This window comes from Pan paniscus, chromosome 18 (genome assembly GCF_029289425.2).
Source record: "Pan paniscus chromosome 18, NHGRI_mPanPan1-v2.0_pri, whole genome shotgun sequence".
Taxonomy (NCBI): domain Eukaryota; kingdom Metazoa; phylum Chordata; class Mammalia; order Primates; family Hominidae; genus Pan; species Pan paniscus.
The window spans coordinates 10,345,550-10,371,862 of record NC_073267.2 but is presented as its reverse complement, the minus strand read 5'-3'; the positions used below and the strand labels follow the sequence as shown (position 1 = coordinate 10,371,862).

Sequence of the window (26,313 nt, the reverse complement as noted above, 5' to 3'; positions counted from 1 at the left end):
ACCCTAAAAATATAAAAAAGAAAACATGTTTTTCATCGTTCCAAAATAGCTTGCTTCTTTCTTTCTTTCCTTTCTTTCTTTCCTCCTTTCCTCCTTTATTTCTTTCTCTTTCTTTCTTTCTCTCTTCTCTCTCCCTCCCTCTGTTTCTCTCTCTTCCTCCCTTTTTCTCTCTTTCTATCTCTCCCTCTCCCCCCTCTTTTTCTCTCTTTCTCTTTCTCTCTTTCTTTCTTTCTTTCTCTCTCTCTTTCTTTCTTTCTCTCTTTCTCTCCACAGAGTCACATTCTGTCACCTAGGCTGGAGTGCAGTGGTGCGATCTTGGCTCACTGCAACCTCTACCTCCAAGATTGAAGCTATTCTTATGCCTCCTGTGTAGCTGGGATTACAGGTGCATGCCACCATGCCCAGCTCATTTTTGTATTTTTAGTAAAAATGGGGTTTCTCCATGTTGGCCAGGCTGGTCTCAAACTCCCAACCTCAGGGGATCCACCCAACTTGGCTTCCGAAAGTGCTGAGATTACAGGAATGAGCCACTGCACCTGTCCTATGCTTCATATTTCATTGTTTTTCCATACAGTTATTTCATGAGCTCATCTGTTTTTATATAGCTGTGATTATTCTGTTTGTACTACTGTGTAACCTACTTTTTTCATATGACATGGAAGCATAAGAATTTTCCTGTGATGATGTTGGATTTCCATAGACATCACTTTAGTGCCTAGGTAACACTCCAATGTGTGGATTTACCAAAAATGGGATATTCAAACAGAGAACATATTCATGAAATGCATAACTCAAAGACAGGGTTGAGCTAATGGGATGTCCATTAATCGAGCATATTGCCCAGAAGAAAGGCTTTGATCTTATGTGAATTGTCTAAGTACTTTTTGCTATCTGTTGGATAGACCAGTGTTTCCTTTCTTTCTTTTCTTTTTTCTTTTTTTTTTTTTTTTTTTTTTTTTTTTTTTTTTTTTTTTTGGAGACAGAGTTTCACTCTTGTCACCCAGGCTTGAGTACAACGGCATGATATTGGCTCACTGCAGCCCCCGCCTCCTGGGTTCAAGTGATTCTTATGCCTCAGCCTCCTGAGTATCTGGAACTACAGGTGCCTGCCACCATGCCTGGCTAATTTTTGTATTTTTAGTAGAGACAGGGTTTCGCCATGCTGGCCAAGCTGGTCTTGAACTCCTGACCTCAGGTGTTCACCCGCCACAGCCTCCGAAAGTGCTGGGATTATAGGTGTGAGCCACCATACCCGGCCTCCTTTCTTTTTAAAGGTATTTTTCTGGTTTGCATGGGTGTCCTTTGAATATGTCTTGTTCAGGTGAATACAGCAAGGTGGCTGGTACAAAACAGTAAGTGTAGCCTTGGTAGAGTATACAATAGCCTTTAAGATAGTTTAAATTTTAATGGGGCTTTTACCTGATCGAGGACCTTGCTTTTAGAAGTGTCTCCTTTTATACTACATGTCACATAGGTAGGAAGGGAAGACGTTATTAATGAGCCCTCATGTAACATTTGGCTCTATCAAGAGAAGTTCAGTGCACAAAATCAGGCATGGAATAGAACCCAGGTCTCCTGATTCTTGGCTGAGGTGTTCTCTGGGTACCTTCACTTCTCCCCTTTGGTTTCAAGCCTCTGTAATTATAGAATGAAGCAAAACCCTGCTTTCTCTGAGAATTTCACATCCTCCTCTCTTCCATTCTCTAGTAAGTTTTTATGACTCAGTTTAGATCTGATGACTAAACTCTAGTCTAAAGTTGTGTATGTTATAAACTCTTAAAAATTTAAGAGTTGGTAATTTTTACCTGTTTAATGGGTGTACAAATATCAACTAATTCAGAAAATGTCATGGAGATTAATTCAACAATTAGTATGAAGCCTTTTGGATAGTGCCTAGCAAATAGTAATTACTCAATAAGTGTTAGTTCTTGTCATGATAACTGCTATAATTAAGGACACTTTCTGCTTTTGCTGTCATATACTCACGGTGTGTCCTTGGGAAAGCCACTTCCCCTTTTTAAACTTCAGTTTACTCATCTGAAAAGTAGGAGAAGAGTACAGCTAATGATTGTGAACAAACCTTCCAGTGCTAACATTCTGTGGTCTTGGGGTTTTTCTTTACAGCAATTCAACCAATGAGGGGATGAATGTGAAGAAATGCTGCAAGGGGTTCTGCATTGATATTCTGAAGAAGCTTTCCAGAACTGTGAAGTTTACTTACGACCTCTATCTGGTGACCAATGGGAAGCATGGCAAGAAAGTTAACAATGTGTGGAATGGAATGATCGGTGAAGTAAGTTATCTTTTCATCCCCTAGGCTCTTACTCAGACAAAGGGCCTGCAGTCCTCAGGAATGTTAGCAGGAAAAGTAAAGTACTGTTGTTCTCTCTTTTTTTTTTTTTTTGCCTTGCATCCAGGTGGTCTATCAACGGGCAGTCATGGCAGTTGGCTCGCTCACCATCAATGAGGAACGTTCTGAAGTGGTGGACTTCTCTGTGCCCTTTGTGGAAACGGGAATCAGTGTCATGGTTTCAAGAAGTAATGGCACCGTCTCACCTTCTGCTTTTCTAGGTGTGTGAATTTCATAGTGACTATTGCTTTCCTATAAGGAATTGTAGGAAATCTTATTTGCTCAGAGGATGGGACCAGAAAGGAACTTGTTTAGCTCTGTTTGGCCATGGCAGCATATTTCAGAGGATGCTGCATTTGAATTATCCTATGAGAGGGTTAGGCTTTGTGTCCCCACCCAAATTTCATCTTGAATTGTAATCCCCAGCTGTTGAGGGAGAGACCTGATGGGAGGTGATGGGATCATGGGGATGGTTTCTCCCCTTCTGTTCTTGTGATAATGAGTGAGTTCTCATGAGATCTGATGGTTTAATAAGGGGCTCTCATTATATTATTATTATTATAAGGGGTTTAATAAGGGGCTCTTCCCCCTTCACTTCACTTCTCTCACATGCCGCCATGTAAGATGTGTCTGCTTCCTCTTCTGCCATGATTGTAAGTTTCCTGGGGACTCCCCAGCCATGTGGAACTGTGAGTCAATTAAATCTCTTTCCTTTATAAATTTACCCAGTCTCAGACAGTTTATTTTTTTGAGATGGAGTCTAGCTCTGCTGCCCAGGCTTGAGTGCAGTGTTATGATCTTGGCTTACTGCAGCCTCTGCCTCCTGGGTTCAAGCAATTCTCCCACCTCAGCCTCCCCAGTAGCTGGGATTATAGGTGCCCACCACCATGCCTGGCTAATTTTTGTGTAGAGATGGGGTTTCGCCATGTTGGCCAGACTGATATCAAACTCCTGACCTCAAGTGATCCTCGGGCAGTTCTTTATAGCAGCGTGAGAGTAGACTAATACATCCTAATTCACTCCCCTCCATCTCCAGTTCACATCTTTCATTTGTCTTAAACTTGGAAAAAGCTGCTGAAAAAAATATGATCACATATTCAGATACTGGTCTTGACTCTGTAGAATGTAAATTAATAGATATATTGCTTAGAATATTGAAAACATTTAAAAATAAAGCTGTCCACAGTTAATTTAAACCAGGTCATAAACCTTTATTCAGCATCTACATATCCATCCTCCATCCCACAAAGAACAGCAGTCATTTATTTGCTAGATGTAAGAGTGAAAATAATGATGACTGCACGATGATTTATGCCAGTATTCTGCTAATAGGAATAGTCTGAAAAGTATATGCTGATTTAAAATTAATTGAATCATATTTTAAATGTGACTACCCATTAAGCCAAATAGTTTGTAAAGAAGGAAATTCTTGTGATTTTTTTAACCATTTCATAAATTTATGTTTTTACATAAAAGGTGTTTTTTTTTTTTTTAAATCAAGGAAGAGCTATGTTTTCTATCATCTGCTTTTCTCTAGCACTTGGACTGTATTGGGTAGCCTGGCTAGAGTTGAAATTTCATGGAACATAGTAAAGCATTATTTTTGTCTTTAAAGGAAAGTGTTGTATTAACTGTTTGGTTATCATAAATGAGTTTTGACTGTAACTATCTTGTTGAATATCATGAAATTCAGATCACTAATTCCCCCTTGGCACTCCCATATAAGTGGGTTTGTCCCAAATTAGGGAAGGTTAAGACAAACGTGAATCTCTGGAGGAAAACTGAGAGGGGAAAAATATATATAATTTTTAAAAAATTTCAATAGCTCGGGTACAAGTGATTTTTGGTTATATGGACGAATTATATAGTGGTGAAGTCTGGGCCTTTAGTGTACCTGTCACCTAAATAGTGTACATTGTAGGTAATTTTCCATCACTCATCTCCCTCCCATCCTCTCCCTTTCTGAGTCTCCAGTGTCCATTATACCACTTGTGTGCTTTTTCATACCCATAGGTTAGCTTTCATTTAGAAGTGAGAATATGGAGTATTAGATTTTCCATTCCTGAAAAACCCATCCCCCAGTTCACATCTTTCATTGATCTCAAACTTAGAAAAAGCTGCTAAAAAAATAAGATCACATATTCAGATACTGGTCTTGACACTGTGGAATGTAAATTAATAGCTATATTGCTTAGAGTCTTGAAAACATTTTAAAAATAAACCTGTCAGTCCACAGTTAATTTAAATCAGCCCATAAACCTTTATTCAGCATCTACATACCCATCCTCCATCTCACAAAGAACAACAGTCATTTATTTGCTAGATGACTATCATATATTTAGGATGATGGCCTCCAGTTTCATCCAAGTTGCTGCAAAAGACATTGCATCATTCTTTTTTATGGCTGAGTAGTATTCCACAATGTATATATACCACATTTTCTTTATGCAATCATCAGTTGATGGGCACATAGGTTGATTCCATATCTTTGCAATTGTGAGTTGTGCTCTGATAAACATATGTGTGCAAGTGTCTTTTTGATATAATAACTTCTTTTCCTTTGGGTAGATACCCAGTAGTGAAATTGCTGGATCAAATGGTAGATCTACTTTTAGTTGTTTGAGAAATCTCCCCCCTGGGAAAACAGTTATATTAAAGTCAACTAACTTTCTTATATTTTTCCAGAGACAAAAATAACTTTATCTCTTAAAGCAAATTGTAAACTGAAACCAATTTGTGGACACCAACTCCAAGCCCATTGTCTTATTCTTCCACTGTCTTCATTTATATGTAATGTTGGCATCCAGTGAAACTTTCGTGTTTCATTCTCTTCAGTGAAATATTGACTAACAGGATTTTGGACACTGCCTTACATTCAGAGCGCTATGGATTTACTGTTTTCATTTTTGATAATCCATTTAAGCTGTTAAAATGCTTGCCACTCTCTGGATTTGATTTTGCACTCGTTGCTTCAATTTTTGTAACCTTTGTTGGAGTAATGTGGACCCTGACAAATACACACCTCATTATGTTCCTTTTGTCCCTCCGTCTGACATGGATTCAGATACTCGTATTTTAATAAGAGAGCCTCACTATGCCAGGAACAATGCAACCAGCTGATATTGACAACACATGCAGAATCTTAATAATTCTTAAGTGGACATTCACTCTTTAGTCACTCCTAGTCATGTTTCCCCTCATTCCCTTTCAGACTCTTTGACAGGAATCCTTTGTCCTGGAGGTTAAGAAAGGGTTAGAGGAAGTGAGTTCATGGATCAAAATGGAAAGAAATTGTTTCTTTTCACACAAAAAAGTCTTGTATCTCTTTAGTGAGCTAGAGAGAACTCTTTTTCCAATTCAATCAGAGAGAAAAAATTATCAATTGGCTTGTCTCATGAAAATGGGTCGTGAATATTGAATCTGGCCTCAACCCAGTTTCTCTAGATTTTTATCTTACTTGCATTTGTAAAACATTTCCATAAAAATGTCAAGTATTTTGCTAAATTTAGCAAAACCTCTCTTTCCCCACACTTTTCCTGCTGCATTTTTAAAAGTAATATAAATCGTAACCAGAGGAAACTATTTTCAAAGCTGTTTTTACCTAGTAGGCTTAATATTTTTCCTAGTCACTAAATTACATCCCTATTTGATTGACTGTGCACCCCCTTATTTACGGTCATTATCTACAGATTTTGAAAGTCATAATGAACCAGCTAAGCTACATTTTTCCATTCACTGGCTTAGTCATCTGGAAGAGCCAAAACATTCAAAATCTGATTGTATTGCTGTTCGTTATTTCCTATTTTCTCTCCTCCACAAACTCCATTAACTCACATCAGAAGCACTTGCAGGTAATGCCTCTAAGCTTTTGTGTAAAAATGTAACCAGTGGCTCTTCAAGGACAGAGATGGCATCTCCTGTAATATTTCTATCTAGTTAATTCTGAAGAGTTTCCAAACAAGTTGGATTCTTTGATCCAAAGAAATGCTGACCTGGTATCTCCTCGATTGCAGTTCCTTCATGGACAAATGTTGAATCTGTTTTAAGCCATTAGAAGATGTAATAGAGAGTTATCTAAACTATTTCTGGGTCACTCCTTAGACACTGTAGATGTTGCTTTAACGATGTTTCTTTGTTCTGGAGCGTGTGTGTGCATTCACGTGTGTGGTATCTTAGAATAGCAACCCTTCAGGGCACTGATAGGTACTTAATTTACTAAAACAAGACTACTGCAGCAGAGTCCTTTGATCTGTGCTGTGCTCACAAGTTAAGGAACAGATGTGGTCAGTTCCAAGCGGGGAGACATGTGGGAACAGTTGCTTCATCAGTTTCCACTTGATTTTCTGACTAGCGTGTTAGTGACAAGGATGCACCTACCAAAAAAAGTTCACTGCAGGTTTACAGATTCTTAGATGCACATAGGATAATTCAGTTGTGGTCCCTTCTAATGTTTAAAAATAATGTTTTCACAGCCTGCAGAGAAATAGACGTTACCAGATTAATAAATGTGCTTTTTCAAAAACCAGCACGCCCTTTTCAGAACCATGGACAGCGTATTGTTGCCCCAGTATTTCTGGCTTTAATCCTGGAATCACACAGCTATTCCACTCAATATATTGTCTGTATATTGTGTGCCTCACACACGAACACTTTCATGTATATGCTTATTTGCTCATCATAATGATCCTCCTCCAATAAGACACACTACGCAACTCGGAGAATTATTTTATCTCTATTCTTGAATATGAAGTACTTATAAATCTCCTAATCATTTATTTATCTAATTTCCTTTTTGGATACAACTCAGTATTAAATTGCTATTATTTCAGGGACATAATATTGTTTATTACTCAAGCTAAATTTAAAATAAATTTCAGTTGCAGTTTCACTGATTTCTTGGAGCGCATCTTGTGTTACTTAAGTAAGTTGTGTTACCTGTTGCTTTTTAATATATTTGCACTATCAAATGCATTAGAAAGCATTCCTCCCAGCTTTTAAATTATCCAATATAGCTAAAGTTAAGTTCAGACATATTAGTTTCTTGTTATACATTAAACTCATTAAATTGGAATTTGTGGTGACCTCTAGCTGTGTTAAGTAGTCATACTCTAACAAGAAGGTGGCCTGCTATCAACCTAGCTCTTTATTATTATAAGTAGCTTCACTAGGAAAACAATTTTAAAATAATAATATGTTTACTATTCAAGAAGTATTATTGGACTTATTTTAACCCTCAGAAAATATTTGCTTATGAGGAAAAGGGTTTTAAGTTCATTGGTGTCTATAGGCAATTTCTTCCCCATGATACATTCAGGTGGAGATGTATTCATTTTTAAAATTTATTTTCTGTTGATTTTATAGCAAATCTATACCATAAATAAAATGGCTGCAGTCAGCTAATTTTCATATCCTCAATCAAGTTGAATAGTAATCTTATTTTACATAATATTTCTTACCTTTCTAGAGTGTTACAAGGCTTAGAGCCTTATGACTTGGCCTGCCCTTCTGAGACATCCACCTACTGCCTAAGTTACATGCAAATGAGCTGATGAAAACTACTTTTAGTGGAAATAACCATCTATCCATCTACTATTTTATTGCCTCTACCCTTTAAGTGATGCTTTTTTATTGAATTATCATGTGAAGATAATATCCTCAATTGACTTTCAATTGCATTTAAGGCTGCTACCAACATCAACAAGATTAATAAAGCTGTAGGAATCTCATCTATCTGAGGCAAAAGGTGAAATGGAGAGTGTGGTAGATTATAACTTTCCAATATTTCTGTCACCCATGATTTTATAATTCTTTTCTAACAGGTTATAATTCTCCCTTTATTTTTGGAATTCCCTGCATATCGTCTTTCTAGCATGAAAAAATAAAAATAAAAACCATAACAATTTGCAGGAGCCTATGGTTTACTATTTGGGTCTAGTCTTTTTTCTTCCTAGCTTTAGCCCCCTGGATGGTTCTGTAATTACAAAGGAACCTATGGCCTGTTTATTTGCATTCTAACTTGCTCCCTCTTTCTTATCACTCTTTTTTCTTCTGATTATCCTTGACCTAATTTGTAAAATGTCCTATGCTCTTCTCTATTTTTGTTATATTATATGCAATCTTATACTTCAAATATTTTGTAGAATAAAGAATGATTTAAAATGATGAATAAAAAATGACTGGCTGGCCAGGAGCAGTGGCTCACGCCTGTAATCCCAGCACTTTGGGAGGCCGAGGTGGGCAGATCACCTGAGGTCAGGAGTTTGAGACCAGCCTGGGCAACATGGCGAAACCCCGTCTCAACTAAAAATACAAAAATTAGCCAGGCATGGTGGCACATGCCTGTAGTCCCAGCTACTCGGAAGGCTGAGGCAGGAGAATTGCTTGAACCTGGGGGGCGGAGGTTGCAGCAAGTCGAAATTGTGCCACTGCACTCCAGCCTGGGTGACACAGAGAGTGAAGCTACATCTAAAAAATAAAAATAAAAATAAAAAATGATTAGCTTCTTTTGAAGGATCAGATTCAAATTAGAGAAAATATTTTTGGCGAGCCTGCAAATGGATGTCTGGGCTTCCTGCTGGAAGTGAGGAAGAGATAACTAACCACGTTTCCATTCCTTTATCTGTTTATTTGCAGAACCATTCAGCGCCTCTGTCTGGGTGATGATGTTTGTGATGCTGCTCATTGTTTCTGCCATAGCTGTTTTTGTCTTTGAATACTTCAGCCCTGTTGGATACAACAGAAACTTAGCCAAAGGGAAAGGTAAGGATACCTTCATGAGCATGATTCAATGTTGTTGCAATTTCATTTACCTTTAATGAAAATTTCAGTTTTAGAACACATTACTCTAGACCAGGCATGGTGGCTCACGCCTGTAATCCCAGCACTTTGGGAGACCGAGGTGGGTGGATCATGAAGTCAGGAGTTCAGAACCAGCCTGACCAATATGGTGAAACCCATCTCTACTAAAAATACAAAAATTAGCTGGGCATGGTGGCACACACCTGTAATACCAGCTACTCGTGAGGCAGAGGCAGGAGAATCGCTTAAAACCAGGAGGCAGAGATTGCAGTGAGTCGAGATTGTGCCACTGCACTCCAGCCTGAGGGACAGAGCGAGACTCTATCACACACACACAAAGAATACATTATACTGTGTTGGTGTACCATTGTATGAATGGTTTTGGGTCACTGATATTGCTTGTAATACCAGAAAAGTATGGTTTATGTACTTCAACTGATGGATAAAACAAAATGAAATATTTTAATCTTGTCATAACCTGAAGTCAATAGTTGTTAGGTGAAAACCACTGATGTTCAATTTGTTGGGAAAGCAGATTTGAAGGAACTTTTCTGACAATTAATTTAAAAAATGCTTGTCAAATGCTAAAATTGTCATGGGTTTCAACTTCAGTCTATGCAAAGAAAATGACTTTATAAAATCTAGTTTAAGAACATTCCTCAAACTACTGAATCAATTTACATTAGTTTGACAATAAATATAACTATGAAGTGATATATTTCCCCATAGGGTTATATTTTCCTGTTGGTGATGCCAGGAGGAAATCAAGTGTGCTAAAATAAAATGCATTGATCTTAGTGCATTGTAGTTGATAAAGGGACAATCAGTAGATAGGAAATAAAATTGGGAGGCATTCGTTGGCTATAACTCATTAAAAGGATCCCACTCTAGCCAGGGTTTATGTCATACACGTTATGCCATTTTGAGTGGGCTTTCCTCAGTGGGCACTACCTTCTAAATGGGTGTTATCAGAAAAGTGTCAGGACCAAATCTCTTTCCCAAAAAATGACTTGATATGGTAGAGGATGGAACTTGAAGTCTCATATCCCCCAAAAAGCAGAGCACTTTAATGTGATGGATACATATTCTTTTCACTTAGATGTTTTAATATTGGAAATACTCAACAGGTCATGGGAATCTATTAGGAACCTAGTTTTATTGAAATCTTTCAACTTCTTCCTCACCATTGAAGAGTGGTGATTACCACATAAACCATCTTCAATCAACCAGATACTAAACAATGCCATAAATAATGATGTTGTGTTTAATGGGAGATTGCAAGCCTTCATTTAAAGGGTAATTTAACCACTAAGAAGATTTCCAACAGGGTGGAATCTGAGACAGTTTCTGTGAGTGACCACACTGTGATACAGTAGTTCCTTATATTTGCATAATCAGGGCTTGTGCTGTTGTGAATTTACACATTTATCTGATGAATATTTATCAAATGGGTACTATGTGCCAGGAGGCACTATACTGCTGCCAGAGATAATGTGGTAAATCAAATAGAGATTTTCTATCAGGCATTTTAGAATTTAGTTGTGAAAATAACATGTAGACACACAAACTAATAATCACAGATTATAATAAATATCAAGAAGAAGAAAAAAACATAGTGACATGATAGTGATGGGGTGCAGACACTACGTTAGATAAGATGGTCCAATGGGAAAGGACGTTCATTGAGCTAGGACCTGAAGGGTGACATACAATTTTATCTGTCAAAAACAGTTACAGTCATTTCATGTAAAAGGAACAGCAAACAGAAAGGCTGAAATAATCTTGAAATGCTCAAGAAACAGAAAAAGGCTGAGGGGGTGCAGTGGCTCATACTTGTGATCTCAAGGCTTTTTGAGGCCAAGGCAGGAGAATTGCCTGAGGTCAGGAGTTTGAGACCAGCCTGGGTAACATAGCAAGACCTCATCTCTACAATAAATAAATAAATAAATAAAATAAGCCAGGCGTGATGATGCGTGCCTGTATTCCCGGCTACTCAGAAGGCTGAGGTAGGAGAATTACTTGAGCCCAGGAGGTTTAGGTTGCAGTGAGCTATGATCACACCACTGCACTGCCTAGTCAGCAGAGCAAGACCCTGTCTCTATTAAAAAATAAAATAAAAAGACGTGAGTGAATGAGGTAGACAATAGTATAAGATGAAATCAGAGAGATAGGCAATTGACCATGGGAAGCATGTCAGACTTTCTTCAAAATACAATGGAGGGAGGCCAGGCACGGTGGCTCATGCCTGTAATCCCAGCACTTTGGGAGGCTGAGGTGGGCAGATCACTTGAGGTCAGGAGTTTGAGACCAGCCTGGCCAATATGGCAAAACCGCATCCCTACTAAAAATACAAAAATTAGCTGGGCGTGGTGGTATGCTCCTGTAGTCCCAGCAGCTCGGGAGGCTGACACAGGAGAATCCCTTGAACCCAGGAAGTGGAGGCTGCAGTGAGCCGAGATTGTGCCACCGCACTGCAGCCTGAGTGACAGAGCAAGACTCCATCTCAAAAAAAAAAAAAAAGAAAGAAAGAAAAGAAAAAAAAAAACAATGGCAGGGAGAGAGGTGACATACATGTACAGAGCAAAAAGGTCACTGGGGCTACTCTATCCAGATAGTGTGTGGGGACAACAGTTGGAAGCGGGGACGGGGAGGGCAGTTAAGAAGGTGTCACTTTTCCAAGAGAAAGGATTGCAATGACTTGGAACTTGTCAAGAACAACGAAAATACAGATAATCAGGTAAATCTGAGTTACATTTTGGAAGGTAAAAACCACCCACAGCCCATCCTTGCAATACGTTCTCCTTTGACTGAAGCATGCTGGAAAGACCATTGTAGAGGATGGCATCAGTTGTGCAAACTCCTCAGCCCTTCCATTCTCTCCAGGCTCTCTGTTTCCAGCTCATCTGCTGTGGCAACTCTTGGGAAATGACAGCTACTTGTTTCTTTGTACAAAATGGTTTTCTGTTACATTTCGCTGCACTTTATGGGAAAAGTTATATGGCCCAGTCATAGTATTCATGAATCAGGAATTCCTAGAAGTCTTGGACCGATCCTTCTGAACTGCCTACATCTGATTCCTAAATAGCTGTCATTTCTGATCAATGTGCATCCCTAAAAAAACTAAATAGTTCATAAAGTTGACTGGATTAACTCTAAGTTTTCCCCAAGAATTTCCTGCCTCTTGAGAATAAGCCCAGAAGATCACAAAACTAGCCAAATAGAAACAGGAGAGATTGAGAATAAGAGAATTAACTGCTTTCTCTTTAATGGGTTTTGTCATGGATATTATAAGTACAGCTGTAGCCTGGGTTTGGCCTCCATTGTGCAGAGAGCTTGCTTTTCCTAGGCTTCCTGCCCAGCACTTCATAACTTCCATTAATGTGAATTTGCTTCTGCCACTTTATTTATTGCCCACTCTGCTTATATTGGCAGGTGACATCTGAGTAGATCATTTTTTCATATCTTCATTTACTTAAATGACATAAAAATTAACCTCCTGTTAAAGGGAAACCTTCCCTATGAAATTAGGGCATCAGTTGATTTTTTTTTTTTTTTTTTGCCCATGCAGAACAAAGACTTGAAAACCCTAATATGTGTGTTTTACAGCCTGCATATGCCCCATCGCCATAAATTTTGGCATATCATTCTGTCTCTTTAGTTAAGTCTGTTGCAAGGAACATTTAAGAATCTTAAAAGGGCTGCATAGCTATTGCAAGGATAGACTGGAAAAAGTGCTGTGATATGACATCAGTGTTCATTTTCCATGACCCTGCAATGAAATGTCTTCCATCTGTGAAGTGTTGGAAGAATTAAGATCTATTGTTCCATTCCTTAATGTCTCCATTTGGAGAGGGTTTTAGTTTGGTTTAATTCTTATGTTGTACACACTTTACATCTGAGTTTGAACAGGAGCAATTGCTAGGGACAATCGGATTAGAATAGCAAACATCAGTCCCGCTGAATTGCATGGTTCTTATACGATAGCACATCCGATGAATTTGGCAGCAGTCCCCATGCACACATTTTTGTCAGGCTCTCTTTATGTTTATTAAGAAGGTTGGTTTCCTCAAATGGGTATCAAATCCAAATTTAAAACAGGTCATAACACTACTTCTTATTCAAACCCCCATTTTGCATAACCATTTTCGTTTCCTTTCTTTTTTTAAAGAAATGTGGCAAAAATCCAGTTAGATAGAAATGTGAGAAGAATGCTAACTCTTAAAGAAAAAAATAAGTTATTGTGGTTCTAGGGCAATCACAGGACACAACTATGATATAATTCCATCTTCTGGCAACCTTCAGCGCTGCTGGTGGCTGCTGCATGGTTGTCATACACAAATAGGCATTTTTTTCAGAAAATGCTGAGAATGTCCTTTTCATCTTCTGCAGCACCCCATGGGCCTTCTTTTACAATTGGAAAAGCTATATGGCTTCTTTGGGGCCTGGTGTTCAATAACTCCGTGCCTGTCCAGAATCCTAAAGGGACCACCAGCAAGATCATGGTATCTGTATGGGCCTTCTTCGCTGTCATATTCCTGGCTAGCTACACAGCCAATCTGGCTGCCTTCATGATCCAAGAGGAATTTGTGGACCAAGTGACTGGCCTCAGTGACAAAAAGGTAAGGTCACCTTGCTTTCATCTCCATCTGAGGGTTGGTCTTAACTGCTCTCCTTTCAGGAGGAAGAGATTCAGGTGCGTCTCATTGAGATCCATCAACTCTAATGCACAAAAGCCAGAAGGTTTTTTCTCTTTAACTCAAATTGTCCTCTTTCTCAAAGTTTTTGAAACAGAACATTAAGCTTAGCTCTCCTAGACCTAAAAGATTCCAGATCTAATTTGGAAGCGTGGCTTCCCCGAGTGGTCGTGTTTCCTATTTATATGATCTTTCTGATGGTGCTTGTGAATGACCTATGACTCAAGTGCTTAGGTTGAAATTCATCCTTTCGAATGTGTGATGTTAAGGAAGGCCCATTTTCCTGGATGAGAAGAAATTGGGGTGAAGGAGCACTGTAGGCTGTGGGTACCTCATCTATGACCTGAAAAAAAGTCATCTTTAAGCCCTACCCAGAGACAAAATTATCTGACAGCTCCTCTTTTCCATACAGCCAAATCAGTCTCAGCATCAGCGCTTCTGACTCACCTGAAATGTCTTCAAGGCACACAAAAGGAGCAGAGAGTTTTTTTTCTTTCTTTCTTTCTGTCTTTTTTTTAAATTTCCCACTGGTTCTTTCTACTCAGATATATCACTAATCTTCCCTTACAGGGCTGTACTTCCCACATCAGTAAGACAGGAGTAAAAACACCTGCTCTCTCATTCTCCAGTGAAATGAAATATAACAAGGGTTGCAGGGTTTGAGTAGCTATTCAGAAACACACATTGAGGAAGAAAAGAGGTAAACTGGGTGCATCCTCCTATTGAGACTTTAGTTCAGGAAACATCCTGACTCGCTAAGCTCAGCAAGTGTTGAGATTGCAGCACCACAAAGATTTTCTGTTCCGTGTGTGGGGATAATTTGTCTCTCGTTATAAAACCTCGCTAACATATCTTTTTGACATAAGTCTACATATATCCTTTTGCCATTCATCAACAAACTGCTGAATAGAAAATCAATCCATGGAAAGCTTTTACAGCTTATCCATGATACACACTGTGGTTGAAAGAACCTTGTCAAGAGAGCTGATGAGGGGTTGGGGTTAAAGATGGAGTCATTTCCACAAAGGCATGAGAGTGCCTCGCCTCTCTCTGGTGGCTTCCGATTGAGGCTTGAGTAAGGGTCACTTTACTTACCATGGCACACAAAGCCCTGTGTTATCTCACCTGCTCCCACGTTTCCTTCCTCTTGCTCCATCCCTGTCACTAAGTTTATTTCAGCTCAGTGTCCTTGTGCCTCTTATGCCCTCTGCTTAGAATGTTCTTCCCCAATCTTCTCATGGTTGGCTCCTCCTGGAATTTCTGGCCTTAGGGAAGACATTACCTCCTCAGGGAAGTCTTTCCTGGCTACTGTAATAAACTTGGCAGAATGAGCTCAGGCTCCCAAGAAACTTAAATTCTAGTAGGAAAAAAATAAACAATACACAAGTAAACATCAAGGAAGAAACAAATTTGGAAATTTGGGGCAGGAATAAGTATTATAAAGAAGATAAAGCTGATGAGACTAAAATTGTCTGGGGGAAGAGAGCCTCAGGGATGTAGTTTTGATAGAGTTATTTTGCACTTTGGAGGTGCTCAGGACACTCTTGCTGGGTGAATGAATACTTGCATGGTATACTGGACACTGTGCATACCCCACCTGGATCTCCTGGGATCCCTTTTGCAGCGCTGTGTGCCCAGCCCCACCTTTCTGTGCTTTGCTGACAAAGCCTCACTTCAGGGATCCTCAGCAGATTTTTGCCTTTGGGCACTGGAATGGTAAATGCCTGGCAATTTAAGTTCCCTCAATCTTTGTGGTCACCTGTAACCAAAGACTAATCTATGTGAGAATACAAAGGCTAAGCTGCTCCCTTGCTTCGAAGCAGGAAAAACTTTAAGGTACGAATCACTCTCTGGAGCTCCCTGCAGGACGGGACTGAGATGGAGACTTGGCCTTAAATCAGACCCTTGATTTCTCCCCCTTCTCCAGTCTTTCCTAACTTTATCCTGCTCCCCTGCTGACTTCTCCTGGAACCCTTCACTAGTAAATCATGCTCACCCCCAGATCCTTCACTTGGGGTCAGCTACTGTAAGATCCCCGCCTAAAGCGGGTGGTATCTCAGAGGCAGCAGATAACACACTGTGTTTAGAGTCAGAAAAGTTGTGTTTCCTCTCTGCCACTCGCCAGCCGTATAATGTTTTTAAAGCCATGTCACCTCACGGTGCCTGCTTTGTCTGCTCTGTAAATTTGGGAGTCACAATTGCAGTAAGGATGAAAGAAAGCCACATATGTAAATGTATCTTGTAGCATATGAATCCCTCTGCAGACATGAAGCGCTGTTATGCAACTCTGTCGCATTATGGGATCAAAAGTGCAATTCCTAGAAGTGATTGGAGGTATGGTGGAAGCAGCAGGAAGCAATGTCCTGGAAGAGAGGATTTTTCAAGAAAGTGGTTGGCAGCATATTTTGCTTTTTGTTGCTATGTTCAAAGGCAAGGGCAGGGGGAAATCCTTACTACATAGTTTTGGGTCTAAATAACATGGCCACTTGTGGGAAAACTAATTAAAACCACTAATAATTTGACTGACCTTCACTGACTTGGAAACACCCAGTAACAGATACCATATCCTCAAGAGACACAGCTCAGTCTCCATGCTGAAAACATTAGAGGCAAGCTGATAGCTCTTTTAATTAAATGTTTGATACAATGAGATAAACAGCAAAATTCCTGGAGTAAATAACCTATATGCTCCCAGAAGATTAATAGAAGATACACCAAGAAAGTCTGCAAAAAAAAAATCTATATTGAATCAATTTATTGTACACTGTGGTTGGTTTTGTTTTTGTTTTTTGTTTTTTTGTTGTTGTTGTTTGTTTATCATGAATACCTGTGTAACAACTCAGGTTTACAATGCTTTTAAGCCATTAGTGCTTGCTGTGAAATAATCATATTGGAGCCCATGGTGTGCTCAGATGAGCTGGGACTTAAATTATAAATAGGTGAATTCATGGGTAAGATGCTTCCCTAGGAATTATTAAGAGAAAATTGCAATGTTGATAGGGATGCTTTCCAAAATGTTGGGAATCACTCTGACAGAGGAAATCTATCTCTGGGAGGCAGATTTATGTTGTGGGAAGAGCAATATCATGTTTGGGGTCAAATGGACCTGGGTTCAAATCCTGGCCTTGCCATATGATTGGCCTTCTGTATGTCAGTATCCCCTTAGGCTTAATTTCCTATAAAAGAGAAGACATTATCTCCTTTCTGGCAAGGTTGATAGGAGGATTAGAAATAATCCTCACACCATGCCTGGCACATGGTAGATGATCCCGTAATGTGTTATTTCCTTCTTCTACCCTCCTCCTTTCCACTCCCCCCTCTCATTCCTCCCCCTCTCCTTCTCTTTGTCTCCCTTCTCCTCCTACTCCTTCCATCATCTTCATCATCGCCTGACTCAAACCATTCTTGGCTTCTGGGGCCTGAAATGTTATTGCACTGAGTTGGTCTTTTGTGATAACCAATGGAGGGAATTGAGGCAACTGCTCTCAGTGGATGAGCCCAGGAATGTGTTCTCAAGGAGCCATGCTGTCTCTGGGCACTGTGCTGCTGCTGCTGAGTGGTCCCAGTTCAGGCAGCCAGGCCTCCTCCCAGCTGATCCTCTCTCTGCTCAAGGACACACCTGCTTGCTGCTCACATCAAGAAGCACGTGGGACTTCACCAACAGAAGACTGTACTAGAAATAGGGGCTCCAGTTGCCAGATGTCCCTTATTTACAGGCACAGAAGACAGATAGATATTTTTAATAAATGGGTAGTTTTTGGTTCACAAAAAAAGAAAAAATATCTTGGTTAATTGCTGCATTTTTCTGGAAATTTTATCTCCAAGTGTTGCATCTCTACCTCCTCCATCATCAAATGCTTGCCATGTTTTAGTCACTTGGATGACCTTCAGACATGCCTCCATATTGGATGGAAAAAAAATTAGAAAATAATCCTCTGTTCTCCAAACTGTAAGGAGACAGGCTTCATTGTTTGGCTGAAATGTCGTGGGTAACAACAGGTGATCTATCCCAAGCATTAGAGGATGCCAGGTGTTCTTTCAAACACTTTAAGATTTGTTGCAAAAGCAATCTCCAATTTACAGATAGAGAAATTCAGGCTCAGGAGCTTAACTGGTTGCTCCAAATGGCGCAGTTTCTAAGCAGCAGATGAGAACCTGAACTTGTCTCCTGTAAGTCCATAGCCAGGTGAAACCACTTAACCTACACAGCAAGGGAACCCTGCAGAGAAGCCAGGGGAGTTCCTCTGACTCCAGATACTGTGATTACATTGTTCTGTGGTCTTGCTGACAATGGAGACCTCTGTCCTACCCCTTCCTTTGCTAAAGCCCATATTGGATTCTTTCTGCTTGCACGTGGAACTCTCTGGGAGAAAGTCTTGCTAGGAATCATTCTCGCAGCAAGCACGGAGTGTATCCTGGATGTAGACCCTGGGACTTAATAGATGAGCCATCCTTGCCCCCTCACTGTTTTTCACGCTGTAGGTCATGACTCTTTAGTGAGCCATGAAATTAATCTAAGGATTGCAGACATTTTTTTAAAAAAATAGAACGTAATGGATAACCTCAGAGTATATCACAGATAGAAAGAATGAGTGCTGTGAAATTTCACACATGTGCATGGAGTGGTGATGGGAAACGTATTGTGAGTCATGCTTTAAAAAGTTTGACAGTCTTCAGTCTAGTGGAAAAGGTTCCTGGAGCTTGGTGTCAGGCTGAATTTTGTGTGGGTGATGGTACTATCCAGGCCAGAGAAGCGCGGAAACCATCACAGAGACTGAATATCTATCTCTGTTACTGCGCAACCCAGACACAGGGAAGAAAGTGAATTTTTAAAGACCTATGCAGCTCCTCTGCAACAGACGGGGAGTGAAGTGGAAGGCATTTAGTCAAATAGGCCATCTCCGGATATCTCTGGAGATTGGGAATGGCTGCTACAAGGAGATTTATGAACAGCACTATTACCTCTCTCCTCCTGAGCAGGCGGCTGCCATGAGGATGAGCCTGGGCTTGGCCTTTTGAGCTTTTGGTGATTAGTTAAGGCACTGCTTGGTGGAGTGACTGCAAAAAGCATTTTGCTGTTCACATACACACACATGCACACGGGGATGCACATACTCCCAGGGCAAGGCACACCCTGGCAGGAGGATCTCATTTGGAAAATGGATGGCCACTTCTCCCAAATCCAGTTATGACTGCGTATTAGGCAGCAGCATGCCTAATTTAGGGAAAACGATTTTCAACTGGAAATTTTAATTAACAGTGAAATGAAGTGTGAGTCTGGAAAAAAGAATAATGTTTCTAGCTGGTCTGACTCTTGGGTAAATTTGAACACTTACCCTGGCGGTTCTTAGTTCTGTGGAAGACACACTGGTCTGGAAGTTGGAGAGACTGCTGCATTGTGGTCCTGGTTCTGACACTGATTTTCTGGGTGCTCTTCCCCTCCTGGGGTCTTTAAATCTTTATGTCTAGATGAGGAGAGAGTCACTAGCAATGGTCTCTGAGGAATGATAGAGTTAAGACCTCAGCCTGTGGTCAGACGCATCCAGGTTTGAATTCTGGGCCACTGCTTGGTAGTTGCATAATCTTAAATAGATCACATAACCTCTCTGAGCCTCAGTTTTCTTATCTGCAAGAAGGAGCCTCTAAGATTAACTACCTGGCATAGGTTTGTAAGGATTAAATGACCTGACGTTTGTAAAGTTCTTGGCATAGTGCTGGACCCGACTAGGTTCCCAAAAAGTGTTAGTCATTGTTGTTATTACTTTCTAGTTCCAGAATTCAATATTTCATAGAAAAATGAGGTTCAGTTTTCTTGTTCACTCATAATGATAATAACAGAAGGTAATCATAGCTTTATTTTTGAATGCTTTCTCTGGTCCAGGCACTATTCCAGTTACTTGACAAATGTATGTTGAGATCTTCATGGTGGCCCCCCACTCTACAGATGGAAAATAAATGGAGGCAGCATGAAGTGAATGTGTTATCTAGGCTTCCATAGCTTGTATGTGATAGAACCCGATTTTCCAACCAGCCATTTTGAGCTCCCGCTTATAACCACAGCCCGGCACCATCTCTAGTGTTTAGCTGTATTTCTGGAACTCAGATCCAGTTCTACTGACTTCGACTCTCATTGAGTCACCTGAAACATCGAAGCTGTGGACAGACAGAATCATCCAATCCATCAGAGAAGACTGGTGATGCATGGACTACAGGCCTTTATGGGGGGTTTGAGTGCCGAGTGCTGGGTATCCCTGATAGCTAAAGATCAACAGGGACTCTGGCTCAACAAGTATTCATGGAGCCTGCCATGCACTGGCAATTATGCCTGGGGAATGTTAGGCACTAGATAAATAGTGCCTGCAGGAGTGAATGAATGACTGAGTGAGTGGAGAATGAATGAGTGGTAATATATAGTCATTTTCTGGGTGAGGTGAAGGTAATTATAAATGGAGTTTAGAGAAGGGAGTGATTGGTGGAGATCACAGAAAATTTCATCATAAAGTGGACTGGACTAAGGTAGTACCTTAAGTTCAGCTCATTCAGCATTTCTAAGTACTGACTGTGTGCCTAACACTGTGCTAGTCTCCGTAATGGCACTGAAAAGTTCAACTCAACAAATACCTATGGAGCACCCAGCCAGGCTCTGTGCTAGGATCTGAGCAATAGTACAGAAGAAAACAGATGCTGTGTCCACCCTCCTGGAGCTCACAGACTGGCTGAAGATGTGACTAAGTAGAAAGAAAGACCAAAAAGCAACATTTTATTGTCATCCTGCCCTAATGCATGCATTTACCTCCTAACACCAGACAAAATGATCACTAATTTATTATTTGTTCTCTCCTCCCCCTCCTCCCTTCTCTTTCTTTTCCTACTCTCTCTCTTCCTTTCTCGTTCTCTCTCCAGTTTCAGAGACCTCATGACTATTCCCCACCTTTTCGATTTGGGACAGTGCCTAATGGAAGCACGGAGAGAAACATTCGGAATAACTATCCCTACATGCATCAGTACATGACCAAATTTAATCAGAAAGGAGTAGAGGACGCCTTGGTCAGCCTGAAAACGGGGTAAGGATGGCAGTTTCCTTTTCACCACAGGTCTGCGAGCGATAAACCTTACAGAAATTGACTCTCTGCATGCCTCAGTTCCTATCTGCTCCCATTGTATTTCTGGAGAGTGACTGTGGTCCAGATGGGCCCCAGTTGAGGGCAGTTTTTGTTAATCTAATGAGCATCCCAGGTTTCCTTCTGAGTTGGGTGAAGAAAAAGCAAATCCAGGATGCTTTGAAATGCACAGAAACAGAGGAGTTTCTTAAACTGATAAAGAAGTTTGTCCAACTCCATAGGATATTTTAACAAATAGAAAGATCCAAGAAGGCCAAGAGTTTAAAGTAGTGAAAACAAAGATTTTTATCAGATTTTAGGTAGGAGGTTTTCTGAGTGTGGGGAGGAGTAGCTTGCTAGTAGGAGCTTTATGAAAAAACTAATTGTATAACATTGATGAAAGAGAAAGAAAAGATGGGAGAAAAGCAATGAGAACTCAAATCATTCAAGTTACAGTTAGCATTCCTCTCTGTCTGTTGGCATTGTGGAGTGTAACACAGACTCCATAGCTGAAGCTGTAAAGAAAAGATAGCACAGGGGTTAGGAGTTTAGGCTTTGGAGAGAGAGTTTCTCATACCTCATAGCCTCATACCTAACATGGGAATAATAATAGGACCTAAGACATAAAATTTGATGGAAAGCCTTTTGGATGGGAAATAGACAGTACCTAAATGTGAGTGTTGTTATTTATTGTAAAGGTTACATTCTATTCCATGGACTCTTCTGAAAAGTCCATTGTTCTGTGGTCTTGCTGACAATGGAGACGTCTGTCCTACCCCTTCCTTTGCTAAAGCCCACATTGGTTTCTTTCTGCTTGCATGTGGAACTCTCTGGGAGAAAGTCTTGCTAGGAATCATTCTCGTAGGAAGCACGGAGTGTGTCCTGGATGTAGACCCAGGAATGCATGAAATCCATTTTAGAAACGATTAAATCCAATAAAAATGATTTTATTTTAAATGACAGAGTTGTTTAATGAGGGGATTTTGATTATCCAGAAAATTAGCTCATATGGGGCATTTCAGTTGTCACAGATTCCTGCATAGAAACATGACTGTAGGTGCATTCTCCTTGCGGCTTAATAAATAACCTCCTTTTCGGCTGTTCTGCAAGCCCATTGTGAAGGCCTTGCTGCTGGCTTTGTGTCTGGTAGGGGGAGACAGAGGCCCCTCTAAAGCATCAAAGCCCGGATTTCTGCATAGAAATCCCGGTAGTTTTGGCTGTGAGCATTCTGTCCTTTCAGTCTGTGCCTTTGGAATGTCTTTGGTATCTCAGCAGGGGCTGGGAGAGCATTTATTCAGAAGTTAAGTCTATGATTTCTGAAAAACTCATTCCCACAGTGCTCATTCTGGTTTGGAATGATTTCTTTAAACTTTTGAAGTATAACAAAAATGCAGAAAATTCACAAATATTAAATATGCTGCTTTATGGCTTCGTACAAACTGATCATCCAGGTCATCACTCCCTGGAACCCCGCCCCGCACCCTCTTCCAGTCAATATCTTCCACCCGCCACCTGCACTTCTAAAGCCGTAGATTCTTGGTGCCTGCTGTTTTAACATAGAAATAAAGCCACACTCTTTTCTTTTTTGTCGTCTTTGGCTCAACATTGTGTTTGCGAGATTGTTGCATGTAATTTCAGTGCTTTCATTCTCATTGCTGGAATGCACCACACATGGATGTCTCTCTCCTAATCTTGATGGACATTTGGGTAATGTCCTATTTTGGGGCTATTATGAATAATGCTTCTTTTGCTAATGCATTTCTGTTGGTATACACCGAAGACTGCAACTGCTGAGCCATAGAATATTTGTGTCTTCCACTTTCACAGATACCTGAAAAGACCAATTGTTGATGACTTTACAGTTTAGCCATGGGTTTGGGATTTTTGTTTGTTTCCATTGTGGTCTTTTAATCAACATATACTGTTGTTTTGGACAGACCATGAGCACAAATGCAGATGATAATGGTTGGAGACAGTGGTTGATGCCTAGCTGGCTTTCTCTCCCTCCATTTATTAACCAGAGCACAAAATGGGTTGTTTTCTTTCTTTTTCAATCTTTTTTTTAATATAATAGCAAAAAGGAGAGAAATGGAAACCATTCGTGGCCATAAATTGTACAAATTGGTTTCTGGAAGCCATATAATAATTATAACATCCATCTTAGAAAACTTGGGCAGATGGCAGATTCATTCTATACTCAATCTCCCATGTGGGGGATGCTTTGCATTGTTACTTTAAACTCAGAAACTAGAGCTGAAGGAGTACAAGTCTTTTTTTTTTTTTTTTTTTTTTTTTTTGAGACGGAGTTTCGCTCTTGTTGCTCATGCTGGAGTGCAATGGTGCAGTCTCTCCCCGCTGCAACCTCCACCTCCCAGGTTCAAACGATTCTCAACACACTCAGCTAATTTTTGTGTTTTTGTAGAGACAGGGTTTCACCATGTTGACTACGCACATCTTGAACTTCTGAGCTCAGGTGATCCTCCTGCCTTGGCCTTCCAAAGTGCTGGGATTACAGTCATGAGCCACTGCACCCAGCCACAAGTCATTTTTTAAAAAATAATTCAATATACTCTTAGGGATGAAAGCACAGCAGTTATCATTACTGGAGATTTAATTTCATTGGAGTTAATATTTGGGGAAACCACATACATGTTTAATAGGCTCATTGATTAATTATTTAAATTTTTTTTTTTTTTTTTTTCAGACAGGGTCTCACTCTGTCACCCAGGTTGGAGTACAGTAGTGTAATCATAGCTTATTGCAGCCTGGACTTCCCTGGGCTCAGGTAATCATCCCATCTCAGCCTCCTGAGTAGCTGGGATTACAGGCAAGCACCACCACACCTGGCTAATGTTTGTGTTTCGTGTGGAGATGAGGTTTTGCCGTGTTACCCAGGCTGCTTTCAAATTCAGAAGGCTCAAGCCATTCTCCTGCCTCAGCCTCTCAAAGTGCTGGGATTACAGGAGTGAGTCACTATGCCCAGCCTAAATTAAATTTTGAATAGATAAGATATTTATATACGTCAAAAATAAAAAAGTACATAAAAAGAAAAAAACAGTGAAAAGTTTTCCCTGCACACTATTCCTCATCTAGTACCCCTCCATGGTAACCACATTTACTCTGTGTATCCTTCCAATATGTTCTTCTGAATCTTTCTATATTAATGCATAAAAAGCCATAAAGTTATTTTTTATAGAGTCATAATCTTTCATTATGCAAATATACCATATTTTATTTGGTCAGGCCTCTATTGTTGGACATTTAGGTTGTTTCCAATCTTTTGCTATTGCAAACAAAGCTGTAGTGAATATCTTCGTATTGCGTCACATTCAGTGTAGAATAAATTTCTTGAAAGAGTGGGTCACAGTTGCAATTTTAACAGATATTGCCAAATCTCCCTCCAAAGGAAATTCATACTTACCCCATCAGTGCATGAGAGAGCTTATTTCTCCAAAGTTTTGCCAATACAATGTGTAATTAATCTTTCAAAATTTTGCTAATAGGTAAAAAGTATGCTGAGATATAAATTTGCACTTTTTTCAGTAAATTTTGGCCATATTTATATACTTAAGAGCCATCGGCAATTCCTTTTTTACTTTTATTAGTATTTCTATTGGTTTGTTGGTCTTTTTCTTATTAATTTTTATATTGGACAGATGAGCCTTTTCTGATGTGATTACAAATATTTTCCCTATTTCTTTTTTAGTCTTTTGAGCTTGCTTTTTTTTTTCCATGCAGATTTTATCTTTTTTGTAGTGAAATATATCAACCATTTGCTTATGGCTGTTGAATTTTGAGACGTAATTCAAAAGTCTTTCATCATTCTTTATTACAAGATAATTACCTCGCGTTTTCTTCTTTTTTGGTTGCATTTTTTAATATTTGGAATTTTTCTTGGTGGGTGGTACGAGACATGACTTCAACTCCTCAGATGATTATGAAAACCAGAATATGAGAATTACCACCACAGAGCTACACCAAGATCCGATCAACTTTGTGTTGATTGTGTCTTCTCAACATCCCACCACGAGACTGCGGTCTTTCAGGTGTCCACGTTACCACACTCACAGGCCTTTTCCTTCCTTTTCACATCTCCTGTTTCCTTTTTAAAATTTTCATTATGAAATATATTGCTGTTTAAGGAATAATAATAATACAATGAAATCTTCTTGTACCTACCACCGAGCCTTAAAAAAAAAAAAAGTCATTCTCCTCCTTTACCACGACCAGCATCTGTAGAAGGTTCCATCCCTCTGGAAGGTTGAAGAAGGTAACCTCATCTGCTCCCGAATTGCTCAGCTTTTGAACATTCCCCCAACACCCTAGAATCCAGCAAGCCTTGACTTAGAACATCCAGAGCATGTGGCTCAGCTGCTGGGTCTCACTGCTCCACCCACACGTTTCAGTAACATCTGCTGCCTAGCAAAGCCACGTGCATGCACACCAGGGTCAGTGAAATTGTGGGTTGTAATTTTCTGGGAGAGTCTTGAACACCAGACGGGCTTTGGATTACTGTCAAGTGACAGTCCCAGCTGGGTTTGAGTCTGGACTCGAGCATTAGCTAGCTGTGTCCTGGGACGAGTCACGTCACCTCTCCAAGTCACTTTCTAGTTTCCACATCTAAGAAGTGAAATGGTTGAATTCTTTGATCTCTAAACTAGTTCATGAGATTCTATTATCTGTGTCAAACACTTATGAAGACTCAGACAAACCACATATACAAATAACTGTCAGTTTTGCAGAAAGGATTTAGAATCATGCCCCAAAACTGGGTGCCTCCAAGCCTGGCCAATGGACCAACTGTACCTGAATCACATGATTACCTTTCAAAATGCAGATTCCTGGGCCCAGGACAAGGCTTTCTCTCTAGCTATGAAGCCTGTGAATCTTTATTATAATAAGCATCATTCCCCGCAGCACGCCACACCACGTGATTTTGAGACACACGAATATTTGAGAACTACCGTTTTAGAAGTCCAACACACTATTCACTGTGCAACAGAGCTGAGAACTACTATTTTAAAGGAGTTGAAGAAACACATTTTATTGGGATAGGCATATACAGAGTAGACAAGCCAAATGCTTGTCTTTGGAATCCCTAATTTTTTGAAGAAAGGCATAGGCAGAGAAAAACTTGAAAGCTAAGTTTTACTGTTTATTGAAATTCATAATAAATGGAGATAAAGAAATTATCAGACAAATCAGTGAGAAAAAAGGGTTTGATGTGTAAACATCAACAGAGACGGGATTTTTCAGGCACAGATCTGTTGTGCCTTGTGGGACTCCTGTGAACCAAAGGTGGATGAGCGTCAGTGACCCCAGGTTTCTAGGCTAATGCTTCTCAAGCATAGCCTGAGTCTGAATCAGAATA

At 40.0% G+C, this 26,313-nt stretch overlaps 1 protein-coding gene across 3 annotated transcripts in view; it reads left to right on the top strand.

The window, feature by feature from the left end:
* The window catches only part of GRIN2A (glutamate ionotropic receptor NMDA type subunit 2A), a 427,756-nt gene that overhangs the window by 338,200 nt on the left and 63,243 nt on the right, over window positions 1–26,313 (top strand). For all 3 annotated transcript variants that reach the window (XM_003808294.5, XM_063597950.1, XM_008960383.4), the window contains exons 5-9: window positions 2,125–2,293; window positions 2,418–2,571; window positions 8,984–9,109; window positions 13,538–13,767; window positions 20,746–20,906. In XM_003808294.5, the coding sequence (XP_003808342.1) occupies window positions 2,125–2,293; window positions 2,418–2,571; window positions 8,984–9,109; window positions 13,538–13,767; window positions 20,746–20,906 (840 nt within the window). The remainder of the gene's footprint in view (window positions 1–2,124; window positions 2,294–2,417; window positions 2,572–8,983; window positions 9,110–13,537; window positions 13,768–20,745; window positions 20,907–26,313) is intronic.